The sequence below is a fragment of the Salmo salar genome, chromosome ssa28 (genome assembly GCF_905237065.1).
Source record: "Salmo salar chromosome ssa28, Ssal_v3.1, whole genome shotgun sequence".
NCBI classification, from domain to species: domain Eukaryota; kingdom Metazoa; phylum Chordata; class Actinopteri; order Salmoniformes; family Salmonidae; genus Salmo; species Salmo salar.
Genome location: NC_059469.1, coordinates 41,037,301 through 41,056,752, shown reverse-complemented (window position 1 = coordinate 41,056,752; position 19,452 = coordinate 41,037,301). Strand labels below are relative to the sequence as shown.

The 19,452-nt window shown below is 48.6% G+C and overlaps 1 protein-coding gene across 5 annotated transcripts in view; it reads right to left on the bottom strand.

Moving 5' to 3' along the window:
• The window catches only part of disc1 (DISC1 scaffold protein), a 136,863-nt gene that overhangs the window by 105,149 nt on the left and 12,262 nt on the right, over window positions 1-19,452 (bottom strand). For all 5 annotated transcript variants that reach the window (XR_006762632.1, XR_006762633.1, XM_045710456.1 and 2 more), the window contains 2 exons: window positions 1,904-3,810; window positions 137-206 (listed from right to left, as the gene is read on the bottom strand). Coding sequence is in view for 3 of the 5 variants with exons in the window: in XM_045710456.1 (XP_045566412.1) it covers window positions 137-206; window positions 1,904-3,810 (1,977 nt within the window). In the remaining 2 variants the exon portion in view is untranslated. The remainder of the gene's footprint in view (window positions 1-136; window positions 207-1,903; window positions 3,811-19,452) is intronic.

The following is a 19,452-nucleotide window of genomic DNA, read 5'->3' as shown; positions in this document are numbered from 1 at the left end:
CCAGACAGCATCAGATGGGTAAGGAGGTACGGTAGGGCGGGCCACCTAAGGCCACCTATAACGCCGGCCCTGAGACAACATAAAATGAGCAAATTTCTTAGTGTCACACAAAGCCTTTATCTCAATATTCCCTCACCTGAGTCATACTCATCCTCCAGGATAGCCTTCTGCTTTAGTCTCTGCAGCTTCGCCATCATGGACTCAATCTGAGACGGGAACAGAGAGACATGACAAAATACAGTAGCTCAGTAGTCAAAGCACTGTGAAACATCTGCCACAGACAGTAATAAGACTGATACCAGGTCAATGTGTTGCTTTACATTACTAACAGTAATAAGACTGATACCAGTGTTGCTTTACATTACTGACAGTAATAAGACTGATACCAGGTCAATGTGTTGCTTTACATTACTGACAGTAATAAGACTGATACCAGTGTTGCTTTACATTACTAACAGTAATAAGACTGATACCAGGTCAATGTGTTGCTTTACATTACTGACAGTAATAAGACTGATACCAGTGTTGCTTTACATTACTGACAGTAATAAGACTGATACCAGTGTTGCTTTACATTACTGACAGTAATAAGACTGATACCAGTGTTGCTTTACATTACTGACAGTAATAAGACTGATACCAGTGTTGCTTTACATTACTGACAGTAATAAGACTGATACCAGTGTTGCTTTACATTACTGACAGTAATAAGACTGATACCAGTGTTGCTTTACATTACTGACAGTAATAAGACTGATACCAGTGTTGCTTTACATTACTGACAGTAATAAGACTGATACCAGTGTTGCTTTACATTACTGACAGTAATAAGACTGATACCAGTGTTGCTTTACATTACTGACAGTAATAAGACTGATACCAGTGTTGCTTTACATTACTGACAGTAATAAGACTGATACCAGTGTTGCTTTACATTACTGACAGTAATAAGACTGATACCAGTGTTGCTTTACATTACTGACAGTAATAAGACTGATACCAGTGTTGCTTTACATTACTGACAGTAATAAGACTGATACCAGTGTTGCTTTACATTACTGACAGTAATAAGACTGATACCAGTGTTGCTTTACATTACTAACAGTAATAAGACTGATACCAGTGTTGCTTTACATTACTGACAGTAATAAGACTGATACCAGTGTTGCTTTACATTACTGACAGTAATAAGACTGATACCAGTGTTGCTTTACATTACTAACAGTAATAAGACTGATACCAGTGTTGCTTTACATTACTGACAGTAATAAGACTGATACCAGTGTTGCTTTACATTACTGACAGTAATAAGACTGATACCAGTGTTGCTTTACATTACTGACAGTAATAAGACTGATACCAGTGTTGCTTTACATTACTGACAGTAATAAGACTGATACCAGTGTTGCTTTACATTACTGACAGTAATAAGACTGATACCAGTGTTGCTTTACATTACTGACAGTAATAAGACTGATACCAGTGTTGCTTTACATTACTGACAGTAATAAGACTGATACCAGTGTTGCTTTACATTACTGACAGTAATAAGACTGATACCAGTGTTGCTTTACATTACTGACAGTAATAAGACTGATACCAGTGTTGCTTTACATTACTGACAGTAATAAGACTGATACCAGTGTTGCTTTACATTACTGACAGTAATAAGACTGATACCAGTGTTGCTTTACATTACTAACAGTAATAAGACTGATACCAGTGTTGCTTTACATTACTGACAGTAATAAGACTGATACCAGTGTTGCTTTACATTACTGACAGTAATAAGACTGATACCAGTGTTGCTTTACATTACTGTCAGAATTTAACTGTTACAGCAGAACGTAGCTCTTCTAAATGACCCCATATGTATAAAATACGTCTATGGTGCAAGCCATACCTTAGTATTAGTACGGTTGTTGTGCAGGCAATCTTGAAGGACACCCTCGTACTTCTTGACCAGTTGGTCCCAGGCCTGGTCCTGGTCCTGGTCCTGGTCTGGGACGCAGTCGTTCCAGGCAGTGGCAGTAGTGGGCGTGGCACTCTCGTACCCTGAGGTGAGGGACGAGGCAGTGGCAGTAGTGGGCGTGGCACTCTCGTACCCTGAGGTGAGGGACGAGGCAGTGGCAGTAGTGGGCGTGGCACTCTCGTACCCTGAGGTGAGGGACGAGGCAGTGGCAGTAGTGGGCGTGGCACTCTCGTACCCTGAGGTGAGGGACGAGGCAGTGGCAGTAGTGGGCGTGGCACTCTCGTACCCTGAGGTGAGGGACGAGGCAGTGGCAGCGTCAGAGTCCTCCGCTACTGACAGGGAGGAGGAGGCTTCTGTGTCCAGAGAGGAGGAGTCACAGTCAGGCTCCACCTCCGCCATGTCAGAGGTCACAGAGGAAGGTAACTCCGCCTGCAGACCTGGTCCCGCCCTCTCCCGGCCCTCCCAGTGGCGGTCCTGCCACACCCAAGGTGAGAGCCGGTCCCGTACTCCGTCTGATTGGCTGTGAGGGACGGAGCCTGGCTCTGATTGGACACGACTCGGAGTTGACAGTTTTGAAACAGAAAGCCCCAAAGAGAGACCCAAAACTCCTAGTCGTGATTGGTCGGAGCTGGAGCCAGATAATAATTGGTCATGGGGGGCTGATACCAGTTGGCAGGGTGGGACGGACCCAGACCACTCCAGCGGTTCTGAGTGGTATGGGACTGATCCAGTTCTTAACGACCTAGCTGAGGACTGATCCAGCGGGTGTCGGTCTAGGCCAGGGGAGCTGTTCAGTGGTTGTGGGTCTGGGTTTAGGCCAGGGGAGCTGTTCAGTGGTTGTGGGTCTGGGTTTAGGCCAGGGGAGCTGTTCAGTGGTTGTGGGTCTGGGTTTAGGCCAGGGGAGCTGTTCAGTGGTTGTGGGTCTGGGTTTAGGCCAGGGGAGCTGTTCAGTGGTTGTGGGTCTGGGTTTAGGCCAGGGGAGCTGTTCAGTGGGTCTGGGTTTAGGCCAGAGGGCCTCTCACCAGCTGCAGTGTCTGTATCTGTCCTGTGACTGGAGCTCAGTGAATCAAGGCTCAAGGACTGTTGGATGAAGCTGAAAGAGGAGCTGAAGAGGGTGTCCCCTGAAGGAGGTGGCGTGGAGTGGCAGGTAGGCTGGGGGGACCTGGATCCAGTGGAACCAGAAAGACAGGTCCTGGAGTTAGGGGACCTGGGTCTGGAGTTAGGAGGGCAGAACTGAGTGGCAGAGGAAGCAGAACTAGACCTGGGGTTAGGGCTCAAGAGGCAGGGCTGTAGGGGGATTGACCCTGGGGTCAAGCTGAAGTCACTCTGAGGGCTGGGGAAACTGGCCTGAGGGTCGGATGATAAAAACTTAGTGACACAACACCCCTCTTCCTGTGAGAGAGGAGGAGGAGAGGTTGAGAGGAGAGGAGGGGTGGGAGAGGAGAGGAGAAGAGGAGGAGAGGAGGAGAGGAGAGGAAGAGTGGGAGAGGAGGAGAGGAGAGGAGGAGTGGGAGACGAGGAAATGAAGTGGTTGTTTTGGTATCTTAGGGATGGTTTGTATGTGTCCAGAGGAGAGAGCTGCTGGCTGACTGAGCCAGCTGGTGGTACATGTCGTCTCAGGGTGGTGCTCGTCTTCATGACATCACTGTGACCGTTCTGCCTGTTCATCCCATGACATCCAGATGCTCCGTTGGTCAGGCAGGCTGTCCTCCCCTCCTCCCCAGCCAGGGTGCTCTGTAGCCTGGGTAACTCTGTCCTCAGGTACTCTGGCCGCCGGAGCTGCTGGAGCCTCTTGCAGGTGGAGCTGCCAGCTGATGACGTGGGTTTGCCCAAGCCACCTGTCGAGGGGGAGATTAGATTAGCCATTAAACTAGGCTGCAGGTTGGCAACAACACCACACAGAGTAACACAATACAGAGTAACACAATACAACACAGAGTAATAACACAGAGCAACACAATACAACACAGAGTAACAACACAGAGCAACACAACACAGAGCAACACAACACAACACAGAGCAACACAACACAACACAGAGTAACACAATACAACACAGAGTAACAACACAGAGCAACACAACACAGAGCGACACAACACAACACAGAGCAACACAACACAACACAGAGTAACACAATGCAACACAGAGTAACAACACAGAGTAACACAACACAGAGCAACACAATACAACACAGAGCAACACAATACAACACAGAGCAACAACACAGAGTAACAACACAGAGTAACAATACAGAGTAACACAATACAGAGCAACACAATACAGAGCAACACAATACAACACAGAGCAACACAATACAACACAGAGCAACAACACAGAGTAACACAATACAACACAGAGTAACACAATACACCACAGAGTAACACAACACAGAGTAACAACACAGAGTAACACAATACAGAGTAACACAATACAGAGCAACACAATACAGAGCAACACAATACAACACAGAGCAACACAATACAACACAGAGCAACAACACAACACAGAGTAACACAATACAACACAGAGTAACACAACACAGAGTAACACAACACAACACAGAGTAACACAACACAACACAGAGTAACACAATACAACACAGAGTAACAACACAGAGTAACACAACACAGAGCAACACAACACAACACAGAGTAACACAATACAACACAGAGTAACAACACAGAGCAACACAACACAGAGCGACACAACACAACACAGAGCAACACAACACAACACAGAGTAACACAATACAGAGCAACACAATACAACACAGAGTAACAACACAGAGTAACACAACACAGAGCAACACAATACAACACAGAGCAACACAATACAACACAGAGCAACAACACAGAGTAACAACACAGAGTAACAATACAGAGTAACACAATACAGAGCAACACAATACAGAGCAACACAATACAACACAGAGCAACACAATACAACACAGAGCAACAACACAGAGTAACACAATACAACACAGAGTAACACAATACACCACAGAGTAACACAACACAGAGTAACAACACAGAGTAACACAATACAGAGTAACACAATACAGAGCAACACAACACAACACAGAGTAACACAACACAACACAGAGTAACAACACAGAGTAACACAACACAGAGTAACACAACACAGAGTAACACAACACAACACAGAGTAACACAATACAGAGCAACAACACAGAGCAACAACACAGAGTAACACAACACAGAGTAACACAACACAACACAGAGTAACACAACACAACACAGAGTAACACAACACAACACAGAGTAACACAACACAGAGCAACAACACAGAGCAACACAACACAACACAGAGTAACACAACACAATACAGAGGTCTGATATAATGACCATGTGGTCTGATGTAATGACCATGTGGAGGTCTGATGTAATGACCATGTGGTCTGATGTAATGACCATGTGGAGGTCTGATGTAATGACCATGTGGAGGTCTGATGTAATGACCATGTGGAGGTCTGATGTAATGACCATGTGGTCTGATATAATGACCATGTGGAGGTCTGATGTAATGACCATGTGGTCTGATATAATGACCATGTGGTCTGATGTAATGACCATGTGGTCTGATATAATGACCATGTGGTCTGATGTAATGACCATGTGGAGGTCTGATGTAATGACCATGTGGTCTGATGTAATGACCATGTGGAGGTCTGATGTAATGACCATGTGGTCTGATATAATGACCATGTGGAGGTCTGATGTAATGACCATGTGGTCTGATGTAATGACCATGTGGAGGTCTGATGTAATGACCATGTGGTCTGATGTAATGACCATGTGGTCTGATGTAATGACCATGTGGAGGTCTGATGTAATGACCATGTGGAGGTCTGATGTAATGACCATGTGGATGTCTGATGTAATGACCATGTGGAGGTCTGATGTAATGACCATGTGGTCTGATATATTGACCATGTGGTCTGATGTAATGACCATGTGGTCTGATATAATGACCATGTGGTCTGATGTAATGACCATGTGGAGGTCTGATGTAATGACCATGTGGAGGTCTGATGTAATGACCATGTGGTCTGATATAATGACCATGTGGAGGTCTGATGTAATGACCATGTGGTCTGATGTAATGACCATGTGGAGGTCTGATGTAATGACCATGTGGTCTGATGTAATGACCATGTGGTCTGATGTAATGACCATGTGGTCTGATGTAATGACCATGTGGAGGTCTGATGTAATGACCATGTGGAGGTCTGATGTAATGACCATGTGGAGGTCTGATGTAATGACCATGTGGAGGTCTGATGTAATGACCATGTGGTCTGATGTAATGACCATGTGGTCTGATGTAATGACCATGTGGTCTGATGTAATGACCATGTGGAGGTCTGATGTAATGATCATGTTGTCTGATGTAATGACCATGTGGAGGTCTGATGTAATGACCATGTGGTCTGATGTAATGACCATGTGGAGGTCTGATGTAATGACCATGTGAAGGTCTGATGTAATGACCATGTTGTCTGATGTAATGACCATGTGGAGGTCTGATGTAATGACCATGTGGAGGTCTGATGTAATGACCATGTGGAGGTCTGATGTAATGACCATGTGGAGGTCTGATGTAATGACCATGTGGAGGTCTGATGTAATGACCATGTGGAGGTCTGATGTAATGACCATGTGGAGGTCTGATGTAATGACCATGTGGAGGTCTGATATCCCAGGATAAGGGCGAGAGCAGGGTTGTCACCTTCAGCTCTATGCTAGAATCCATCACAGCTGTTTATGCATACAAACTGCCAAGACAACAAATGCTGCAGGTTTAATCTGGGGTTTGAATAGATTCATTTTAGATTACAGTATGATAAACTTTACAGAACTATGAAATTAAATACCAAATGATTGAATGAAATGATCAACATTGGTGTAAGCACACAGCAATGAAATAATCAGGGTCAACTAACAGAGACGTTAAAACTAAGTGGTATTTCCAGATAAGGCTAGTTAGTGTGAAGGTCTGTGCTCCCACTCCTCCTGTCCTGTAGGGGGCAACACAAAGACTCTGCAGCAGTGGAGGAATGGGAGGACCATCCTCCTCAGTGAATTTCATACAACTAAAAAAAGTAAAACACTTAAAAAGTTATCCTTTTTACATAAAACTATACTAAATATATTCACATGACCAAATAATTTATTAAAAGACATTTTCACAGTGAAGGTCTACAGTAGCCTGAACAGCCCTGTTTAGGGTAGCACCATGGTGTAGCCGGAGGACAGCTAGCTTCCGTCCTCCTCTGGGTACATTGACTTCAATACAAAACCTAGGAGGCTCATGGTTCTCACCCCCCTTCCATAGTAATTGGAAGGTCTATGTGACAGGCTATGTGCAACACTGCCCACAAAATGAGGTGGAAACTGAGCTGAACTTTTAACCTCCTGCCAAATGTATGACCATATTAGAGACACATATTTCCCTCAGATTACACAGACCCACAAAGAATTAGAAAACAAATCCAATTTTGATAAACTTCCATATCTACTGGGTGAAATACCACAGTGATCCATCACAGCAGCAAGATGTGTGACCTGTTGCCACAAGAAAAGGGCAACCAGTGAAGAACAAACACCATTGTAAATACAACCCATATTTATGTTTATTTATTTTCCCTTTTGTACTTTAATTATTTTAACATTGTTACAACACTGGAACTTTTGAGAGTGTAATGTTTACTGTTCATTTTTTATTGTTTATTTCACATATGTTTTCCATGCCAATAAAGCCCTTTGAATTGAAATTATATTTGAAATTATATATGCTGTTTGTATGTGGCTGCTATGAAAGGGATCATGCTGTTTGTATGTGGCTGCTATGAAAGGGATCATGCTGTTTGTATGTGGCTGCTATGAAAGTGATCATGTTGTTTGTATGTAGCTGCTATGAAAGTGATCATGTTGTTTGTATGTAGCTGCTATGAAAGGGATCATGCTGTTTGTATGTGGCTGCTATGAAAGTGATCATGTTGTTTGTATGTAGCTGCTATGAAAGTGATCATGTTGTTTGTATGTAGCTGCTATGAAAGGGATCATGCTGTTTGTATGTGGCTGCTATGAAAGTGAACTGTGTTTGCGTGTGATCAGGCCAGTGCTTAATTTGTAAATCGGGAGGTGCCGGAACAAACAGTGAGCACTAGAGTGGGGTGACCTGGTGAGCTCCGAGGTACCGGAACACATACCACATTTTTCATGCCACGAGAGGTACCGGATCCGGCCAAATTGGTTCCGGACACAAAACGGTCCAAAACACAGAGCTGTCGGATCCTGTTCCGGCAGGTTCCGGCTCAGATTAAGCACTGGATCACGGGTGTATTCATTACGCTGAACCTTTTCCTCCCCTATTTCGTGGCATCCAATTGGTAGTTACAGTCTTGTCTCATCGCTGCAACTCCCGTACGGCCTCAGGAGAGGCGAAGGTCGAGACCCATGCGTCCTCCGAAACACAACCCCAACCAAGCTGCACTGCTTCTTGACATAATGCCCATTTAACCCGGAAGCCAGCCGCACCAATGTGTCGGAGGAAACACCGTACACCTGGCGACCATGTCAGCGTGCACGGCGCCCGGCCCGCCACAGGAGTCGCTAGTGCACGATGGGATAAGGACATCCCTGCCGGGCAAACCCTCCCCTAACCCGGACAACGCTGGGCCAATTGTGCACCGCCCCATGGGTCTCCCGGTCGCGGCCGTCTGCGCTCGTCTCGACCTGTGCACCTACATTTTATACTTTAATTCATAAGCTAGGTTGTAGCAACCTCATGATGGGTATAGGGAACATTTGAGTATCACGTGCAGTGCCTTCGGAAAGAATTCAGACCCCTTGACTTTTTCCACATTTTCTTAGGTTACAGCCTTATTCTAAAATGTATTCAATTGTTTTTTTCCCCCTCATCAATCTACACACAATACCCCATAATGACAAAGCAAAAACAGCCAGCTTGGCACACCTGTATTTGGGGAGTTTCTCCCATTCTTCTCTGCAGATCCTCTCAAGCTCCGTCAGGTTGGATTGGGAGCATTGCTGCACAGTTATTTTCAGGTCTCTCCAGAGATGTTTGATCGGGTTCAAGTCCAGGCTCTGGCTGGGCCAGTCAAGGACATTCAGAGACTTGTCCCAAAGCCACTTCTGTATTGTCTGGCTGTGTGCTTAGGGTCGTTGTCCTGTTGGAAGGTGAACCTTCGCCCCAGTCTGAGGTCCTGAGCGCTCTGGAGCAGGTTTTCTGACTAGTCTCCCAGTCCCTGCCAGTGAAAAACATCCCCACAGCATGATGCTGCCACCACCATGCTTCAACGTAGGGATGGTGCCAGGTTTCCTCCAGACGAGGAAACCAGGCCAAAGAGTTCAATCTTGGTTTCATCAGACCAGAGAATCTTGTTTCTCATGGTCTGGGAGTCCTTTAGGTGCCTTTTGGCAAACTCCAAGCGGGCTGTCATGTGCCTTTTACTGAGGAGTGGCTTCTGTCTGCCAACTCTACCATAAAGGCCTGATTGGTGGAGTGCTGCAGAGATGGTTGTCCTTCTGGAAGGTTCTCCCATCTCCACAGAGGAACTCTGGAGTTACCATCAGGTTCTTGGTCACCTCCCTGACCAAGGCCCTTCTCCCCCGATTGCTCAGTTTGGCCGGGCGGCCAGCTCTAGGAAGAGTCTTGGTGGTTCCAAACTTCTTCCATTTAAGAATGGAAGAACAACCACCAAATTCTACAACCACCTAAAAAGAAGCGATTCTCAAACCTCCCATAACAGAGCCATCACATACAGAGAGATCAGAGAGTCCCCTAAGCAAGCTGGTCCTTCCATAACAAAGCCATCACATACAGAGAGATCAGAGAGTCCCCTAAGCAAGCTGGTCCTCCCATAACAGAGCCATCACATACAGAGAAATTAACCTGGAGAAGAGTCCCCTAAGCAATCTGGTCCTGGGGCTCTGTTCACAAACACAAACAGACCCCACAGAGCCCCAGGACAGCAACACAATTAGACCCAACCAAGGGCGAGAGGAGTGCACGGAAATCTGAAGCCTTCAACGAGTCCTTTGTGCACAGCTGTGCTGCTCACTCTCTCTCTCTCTTCGCTGTCAGTTGTACTGGAAGACAAGAGGCCTACCACACAGTGGGGTCATTCAGAAGAGCTGGCACTAGAAAGGATAGCTCACAGAGATGGTTATATCTGTTTAGAAAGTCCTTCACACAACCCATCTTTTTACATATCATAATTTGACAACTTGTTTCCTTGTATTCATATTGAAAAGGCTTTTGGTATAGGAAAATACTTCAGCCCTTTCATTAGATTTATGTCGCTCTCTTCCATCTCTCTCTCTCTTCCATATCTCTCTCTTCCATCTCTCTCTCTCTCCCTTTCTCCTCCATTTCTCCAAGGCACGCAAGACATAGGCTAAATATGGCCTGGTCCGTCTCACAAAGCTCCCACATTACCAAACTAACCTTCATGACCCTCAGCTCAGATGCTGTCATGGCACAAACATGTTGCAGAGACAGAGAGAACGAAGGACATTAGAGAAAGAGGAAAGATGGAGAGAACACTTAAAGGACAGAAAGAGATAGATTAGGGGAGAGACAGGGTGAGATAGATTAGGGGGGAGACAGGGTGAGATAGATTAGGGGGGAGACAGGGTGAGATAGATTAGGGGGAGACAGGGTGAGATAGATTAGGGGGGAGACAGGGTGAGATAGATTAGGGGGAGACAGGGTGAGATAGATTAGGGGGGAGACAGGGTGAGATAGATTAGGGGGGAGACAGGGTGAGATAGATTAGGGGGGAGACAGGGTGAGATAGATTAGGGGGGAGACAGGGTGAGATAGATTAGGGGGGAGACAGGGTGAGATAGATTAGGGGGGAGACAGGGTGAGATAGATTAGGGGAGAGACAGGGTGAGATAGATTAGGGGAGAGACAGGGTAGAAGATAGATTAGGGGAGAGACAGGGTGAGATAGATTAGGGGAGAGACAGGGTGAGATAGATTAGGGGGGAGACAGGGTGAGATAGATTAGGGGGGAGACAGGGTGAGATAGATTAGGGGGGAGACAGGGTGAGATAGATTAGGGGGGAGACAGGGTGAGATAGATTAGGGGGGAGACAGGGTGAGATAGATTAGGGGGGAGACAGGGTGAGATAGATTAGGGGAGAGACAGGGTGAGATAGATTAGGGGAGAGAGAGGGTGAGATAGATTAGGGGAGAGACAGGGTGAGGCCCTGTATGGAGGGGGTTACTAAAGGTTACTCCCAGGTTGTACAGTCAGTCCATATGATACTTAGCCAATCAAATTTTGGATGACAGGTGTCTGATAGGAGGCAGATAGGAGGCTGATAGGAGGCAGATAGGTGGCTGATAGGAGGCTGATAGGAGGCAGATAGGAGGCTGATAGGAGGCAGATAGGAGGCAGATAGGAGGCTGATAGGAGGCAGATAGGTGGCTGATAGGAGGCTGATAGGAGGCAGATAGGAGGCTGATAGGAGGCTGATAGGAGGCTGATAGGTGGCAGATAGGAGGCTGATATGAGGCTGATAGGAGGCTGATAGGTGGCAGATAGGTGGCAGATAGGAGGCTGATAGGTGGCAGATAGGTGGCAGATAGGAGGCTGATAGGAGGCTGATAGGTGGCTGATAGGAGGCTGATAGGAGGCTGATAGGAGGCTGATAGGTGGCTGATAGGAGGCAGATAGGAGGCAGATAGGAGGCTGATAGGAGGCTGATAGGAGGCTGATAGGAGGCAGATAGGAGGCTGATAGGTGGCTGATAGGAGGCAGATAGGAGGCTGATAGGAGGCTGATAGGTGGCTGATAGGAGGCTGATAGGAGGCTGATAGGAGGCAGATAGGAGGCTGATAGGAGGCTGATAGGAGGCTGATAGGAGGCAGATAGGAGGCTGATAGGAGGCTGATAGGAGGCTGATAGGAGGCTGATAGGAGGCAGATAGTAGGCAGATAGGAGGCTGATAGGAGGCTGATAGGTGGCTGATAGGTGGCTGATAGGAGGCAGATAGGAGGCTGATAGGAGGCTGATAGGAGGCTGATAGGTGGCTGATAGGAGGCTGATAGGAGGCTGATAGGTGGCTGATAGGAGGCAGATAGGAGGCTGATAGGAGGCTGATAGGAGGCTGATAGGTGGCTGATAGGAGGCTGATAGGAGGCTGATAGGAGGCTGATAGGAGGCTGATAGGAGGCTGATAGGAGGCAGATAGGAGGCAGATAGGAGGCTGATAGGAGGCTGATAGGAGGCAGATAGGAGGCTGATAGGAGGCTGATAGGAGGCTGATAGGAGGCTGATAGGAGGCTGATAGGAGGCAGATAGGAGGCAGATAGGAGGCTGATAGGAGGCAGATAGGAGGCTGATAGGAGGCTGATAGGAGGCTGATAGGAGGCAGATAGGAGGCAGATAGGAGGCTGATAGGAGGCTGATAGTAATATCTCCTATGATTGGACACAGAAAGGAAAGACTCTTCTGAAAGGAGAAGGAAACACCCCCCAGTAGCTCCATTGTGAGGCAGAATAACACACACACACTGTGGCTGCTTGCAGCACTTAAACTATGTTCATACAACTTCCTGTTAGCAGCAGGCTAAAATAGTTCAGCAGGAAATCAGGAAGAAATGAAACAGAGCAACGTCTCAACACAAGGGGCGTCAATTGGGTACGGCAGAATTTAACCTTTACTTAACTAGGCAAGTCAGTTAAGAACAAATTCTTATTTACAATGACGGGGGCTGGGATTAAAAATAAAAAATTAATTACATTAAAATATAGGACAAAACAGAAGAGAGCCAACACAACACCACATAAAGAGAGACCTAAGACAACAACACAGCATGGCAGCAACACATGACAACACAGCATGGCAGCAACACAACATGACAACAACATGGCAGCAACACAACATAACAACACAGCATGGTAGCAACACATGACAACACAGCATGGCAGCAACACAGCATGACAACAACATGGTAGCAACACAACATGGCAGCAGCACAGGGTACAACCATTATTGGGCACAGACAACAGCACAAAGGGCAAGAAGGTAGAGACAACAATACATCACTCGAAGCAGCCACAACTGTCAGTAAGAGTGTCTATGATTGAGTCTTTGAATGAAGAGATGGAGATAAAACGGTCCAGTTTGAGAATATGGCTCTTTAATTGTAAATAACAATTTGTTCTTAACTGACTTGTTAAATAAAGGTTCAATACAAATAAATAAATGGCAGTCACCATAACCAACAATTTAAAATAGGCTTCTAAAATCATTCCAATCCCCATTAACAGGCAAATGCAGTTTAGCCTTTTACAGGGGTGGCTTTAGGACCATGTGGACGGCTAGAGAGGACAGGCGGGCTGTTAGCGGTAGCAGAGAGCATGTTTCAGGACCATGTGGAGGGCTAGAGAGGACAGACGGGCTGTTAGCGGTAGCAGAGAGCATGTTTCAGGACCATGTGGAGGGCTAGAGAGGACAGGCGGGCTGTTAGCGGTAGCAGAGAGCATGTTTCAGGACCATGTGGAGGGCTAGAGAGGACAGGCGGGCTGTTAGCGGTAGCAGAGAGCATGTTTCAGGACCATGTGGAGGGCTAGAGAGGACAGGCGGGCTGTTAGCGGTAGCAGAGAGCATGTTTCAGGACCATGTGGAGGGCTAGAGAGGACAGGCGGGCTGTTAGCGGTAGCAGAGAGCATGTTTCAGGACCATGTGGAGGGCTAGAGAGGACAGGCGGGCTGTTAGCGGTAGCAGAGAGCATGTTTCAGGACCATGTGGAGGGCTAGAGAGGACAGGCGGGCTGTTAGCGGTAGCAGAGAGCATGTTTCAGGACCATGTGGAGGGCTAGAGAGGACAGGCGGGCTGTTAGCGGTAGCAGAGAGCATGTTTCAGGACCATGTGGAGGGCTAGAGAGGACAGGCGGGCTGTTAGCGGTAGCAGAGAGCATGTTTCAGGACCATGTGGAGGGCTAGAGAGGACAGGCGGGCTGTTAGCGGTAGCAGAGAGCATGTTTCAGGACCATGTGGAGGGCTAGAGAGGACAGGCGGGCTGTTAGCGGTAGCAGAGAGCATGTTTCAGGACCATGTGGACGGCTAGAGAGGACAGGCGGGCTGTTAGCGGTAGCAGAGAGCATGTTTCAGGACCATGTGGAGGGCTAGAGAGGACAGGCGGGCTGTTAGCGGTAGCAGAGAGCATGTTTCAGGACCATGTGGAGGGCTAGAGAGGACAGGCGGGCTGTTAGCGGTAGCAGAGAGCATGTTTCAGGACCATGTGGAGGGCTAGAGAGGACAGGCGGGCTGTTAGCGGTAGCAGAGAGCATGTTTCAGGACCATGTGGAGGGCTAGAGACGACAGGCGGGCTGTTAGCGGTAGCAGAGAGCATGTTTCAGGACCATGTGGAGGGCTAGAGAGGACAGGCGGGCTGTTAGCGGTAGCAGAGAGCATGTTTCAGGACCATGTGGAGGGCTAGAGAGGACAGGCGGGCTGTTAGCGGTAGCAGAGAGCATGTTTCAGGACCATGTGGACGGCTAGAGAGGACAGGCGGGCTGTTAGCGGTAGCAGAGAGCATGTTTCAGGACCATGTGGAGGGCTAGAGAGGACAGGCGGGCTGTTAGCGGTAGCAGAGAGCATGTTTCAGGACCATGTGGAGGGCTAGAGAGGACAGGCGGGCTGTTAGCGGTAGCAGAGAGCATGTTTCAGGACCATGTGGAGGGCTAGAGAGGACAGGCGGGCTGTTAGCGGTAGCAGAGAGCATGTTTCAGGACCATGTGGAGGGCTAGAGAGGACAGGCGGGCTGTTAGCGGTAGCAGAGAGCATGTTTCAGGACCATGTGGAGGGCTAGAGAGGACAGGCGGGCTGTTAGCGGTAGCAGAGAGCATGTTTCAGGACCATGTGGAGGGCTAGAGAGGACAGGCGGGCTGTTAGCGGTAGCAGAGAGCATGTTTCAGGACCATGTGGAGGGCTAGAGAGGACAGGCGGGCTGTTAGCGGTAGCAGAGAGCATGTTTCAGGACCATGTGGAGGGCTAGAGACGACAGGCGGGCTGTTAGCGGTAGCAGAGAGCATGTTTCAGGACCATGTGGAGGGCTAGAGAGGACAGGCGGGCTGTTAGCGGTAGCAGAGAGCATGTTTCAGGACCATGTGGAGGGCTAGAGAGGACAGGCGGGCTGTTAGCGGTAGCAGAGAGCATGTTTCAGGACCATGTGGAGGGCTAGAGAGGACAGGCGGGCTGTTAGCGGTAGCAGAGAGCATGTTTCAGGACCATGTGGAGGGCTAGAGAGGACAGGCGGGCTGTTAGCGGTAGCAGAGAGCATGTTTCAGGACCATGTGGAGGGCTAGAGAGGACAGGCGGGCTGTTAGCGGTAGCAGAGAGCATGTTTCAGGACCATGTGGAGGGCTAGAGAGGACAGGCGGGCTGTTAGCGGTAGCAGAGAGCATGTTTCAGGACCATGTGGACGGCTAGAGAGGACAGGCGGGCTGTTAGCGGTAGCAGAGAGCATGTTTCAGGACCATGTGGAGGGCTAGAGAGGACAGGCGGGCTGTTAGCGGTAGCAGAGAGCATGTTTCAGGACCATGTGGAGGGCTAGAGAGGACAGGCGGGCTGTTAGCGGTAGCAGAGAGCATGTTTCAGGACCATGTGGAGGGCTAGAGAGGACAGGCGGGCTGTTAGCGGTAGCAGAGAGCATGTTTCAGGACCATGTGGACGGCTAGAGACGACAGGCGGGCTGTTAGCGGTAGCAGAGAGCATGTTTCAGGACCATGTGGACGGCTAGAGACGACAGGCGGGCTGTTAGCGGTAGCAGAGAGCATGTTTCAGGACCATGTGGACGGCTAGAGAGGACAGGCGGGCTGTTAGCGGTAGCAGAGAGCATGTTTCAGGACCATGTGGACGGCTAGAGACGACAGGCGGGCTGTTAGCGGTAGCAGAGAGCATGTTTCAGGACCATGTGGACGGCTAGAGACGACAGGCGGGCTGTTAGCGGTAGCAGAGAGCATGTTTCAGGACCATGTGGACGGCTAGAGAGGACAGGCGGGCTGTTAGCGGTAGCAGAGAGCATGTTTCAGGACCATGTGGACGGCTAGAGACGACAGGCGGGCTGTTAGCGGTAGCAGAGAGCATGTTTCAGGACCATGTGGAGGGCTAGAGAGGACAGGCGGGCTGTTAGCGGTAGCAGAGAGCATGTTTCAGGACCATGTGGAGGGCTAGAGAGGACAGGCGGGCTGTTAGCGGTAGCAGAGAGCATGTTTCAGGACCATGTGGAGGGCTAGAGAGGACAGGCGGGCTGTTAGCGGTAGCAGAGAGCATGTTTCAGGACCATGTGGAGGGCTAGAGAGGACAGGCGGGCTGTTAGCGGTAGCAGAGAGCATGTTTCAGGACCATGTGGAGGGCTAGAGAGGACAGGCGGGCTGTTAGCGGTAGCAGAGAGCATGTTTCAGGACCATGTGGAGGGCTAGAGAGGACAGGCGGGCTGTTAGCGGTAGCAGAGAGCATGTTTCAGGACCATGTGGAGGGCTAGAGAGGACAGGCGGGCTGTTAGCGGTAGCAGAGAGCATGTTTCAGGACCATGTGGACGGCTAGAGAGGACAGGCGGGCTGTTAGCGGTAGCAGAGAGCATGTTTCAGGACCATGTGGAGGGCTAGAGAGGACAGGCGGGCTGTTAGCGGTAGCAGAGAGCATGTTTCAGGACCATGTGGAGGGCTAGAGAGGACAGGCGGGCTGTTAGCGGTAGCAGAGAGCATGTTTCAGGACCATGTGGAGGGCTAGAGAGGACAGGCGGGCTGTTAGCGGTAGCAGAGAGCATGTTTCAGGACCATGTGGACGGCTAGAGACGACAGGCGGGCTGTTAGCGGTAGCAGAGAGCATGTTTCAGGACCATGTGGACGGCTAGAGAGGACAGTCGGGCTGTTAGCGGTAGCAGAGAGCATGTTTCAGGACCATGTGGACGGCTAGAGACGACAGGCGGGCTGTTAGCGGTAGCAGAGAGCATGTTTCAGGACCATGTGGACGGCTAGAGAGGACAGGCGGGCTGTTAGCGGTAGCAGAGAGCATGTTTCAGGACCATGTGGACGGCTAGAGACGACAGGCGGGCTGTTAGCGGTAGCAGAGAGCATGTTTCAGGACCATGTGGACGGCTAGAGACGACAGACGGGCTGTTAGCGGTAGCAGAGAGCATGTTTCAGGACCATGTGGACGGCTAGAGAGGACAGGCGGGCTGTTAGCGGTAGCAGAGAGCATGTTTCAGGACCATGTGGAGGGCTAGAGAGGACAGGCGGGCTGTTAGCGGTAGCAGAGAGCATGTTTCAGGACCATGTGGAGGGCTAGAGACGACAGGCGGGCTGTTAGCGGTAGCAGAGAGCATGTTTCAGGACCATGTGGAGGGCTAGAGAGGACAGGCGGGCTGTTAGCGGTAGCAGAGAGCATGTTTCAGGACCATGTGGACGGCTAGAGAGGACAGGCGGGCTGTTAGCGGTAGCAGAGAGCATGTTTCAGGACCATGTGGACGGCTAGAGACGACAGACGGGCTGTTAGCGGTAGCAGAGAGCATGTTTCAGGACCATGTGGATGGCTAGAGACGACAGGCGGGCTGTTAGCGGTAGCAGAGAGCATGTTTCAGGACCATCAAATCAAAATCTACTTTTACTTGTCACATGCGCTGAAAGCAACAGGGGTATACTTTACAATTAAAGGCTTACGAACGCATTCTAAACATCGCAGAGTTAAAAAGTAAGAAAAATATTTGCTAAATAAAAAGGAATAGTAACACAAGAAGAACAGCAATGAGGCTATATAATCAAATCAAATGTACCGGTACAGAGTCAATGTGGAGGCTATATAATCAAATCAAATGTTATTAATCACATCCGCCGAACACAACAACTGTAGAATTTACAGTGAAACGCTTACTTACAAGCTCTTAACCAACAACGCAGTTTAAAAAAAATAAACGTAAAAACATAAGAATAAGAAATGAAAATAACAAATAATTAAAGAGCAGCCAGAAATAACAATAACGGGGCTTTATACAGGGGGTACCGGTACAGAGTCAATGTGGAGGCTATATACAGGGGGTACCGGTACAGAGTCAATGTGGAGGCTATATACAGGGGGTACCGGTACAGAGTCAATGTGGAGGCTATATACAGGGGGTACCGGTACAGAGTCAATGTGGAGGCTATATACAGGGGGTACCGGTACAGAGTCAATGTGGAGGCTATATACAGGGGGTACCGGTACAGAGTCAATGTGGAGGCTATATACAGGGGGTACCGGTACAGAGTCAATGTGGAGGCTATATACAGGGGGGTACCGGTACAGACTCAATGTGGAGGCTATATACAGGGGGTACCGGTACAGAGTCAATGTGGAGGCTATATACAGGGGGTACCGGTACAGAGTCAATGTGGAGGCTATATAATCAAATCAAATGTTATTAATCACATCCGCCGAATACAACAACTGTAGAATTTACAGTGAAACGCTTACTTACAAGCTCTTAACCAACAACGCAGTTTAAAAAAAATAAACGTAAAAACATAAGAATAAGAAATGAAAATAACAAATAATTAAAGAGCAGCCAGAAATAACAATAACGGGGCTTTATACAGGGGGTACCGGTACAGAGTCAATGTGGAGGCTATATACAGGGGGTACCGGTACAGAGTCAATGTGGAGGCTATATACAGGGGGTACCGGTACAGAGTCAATGTGGAGGCTATATACAGGGGGTACCGGTACAGAGTCAATGTGGAGGCTATATACAGGGGGTACCGGTACAGAGTCAATGTGGAGGCTATATACAGGGGGTACCGGGACAGAGTCAATGTGGAGGCTATATACAGGGTATTACGGTACAGAGTCAATGTGGAGACTATATACAGGGGGTACCGGTACAGAGTCAATGTGGAGGCTATATACAGGGGGGGTACCGGTACAGAGTCAATGTGGAGGCTATATACAGGGGGTACCGGTACAGAGTCAATGTGGAGACTATATACAGGGGGTACCGGTACAGAGTCAATGTGGAGGCTATATACAGGGGGTACCGGTACAGAGTCAATGTGGAGGCTATATACAGGGGGTACCGGTACAGAGTCAATGTGGAGGCTATATACAGGGGGTACCGGTACAGAGTCAATGTGGAGACTATATATAGGGGGTACCGGTACAGAGTCAATGTGGAGGCTATATACAGGGGGTACCGGTACAGAGTCAATGTGGAGGCTATATACAGGGGGTACCGGTACAGAGTCAATGTGGAGGCTATATACAGGGGGTACCGGTACAGAGTTAATGTGGAGGCTATATACAGGGGGTACCGGTACAGAGTCAGTGTGGAGGCTATATACAGGGGGTACCGGTACAGAGTCAATGTGGAGGCTATATACAGGGGGTACCGGTACAGAGTCAATGTGGAGGCTATATACAGGGGGTACCGGTACAGAGTCAATG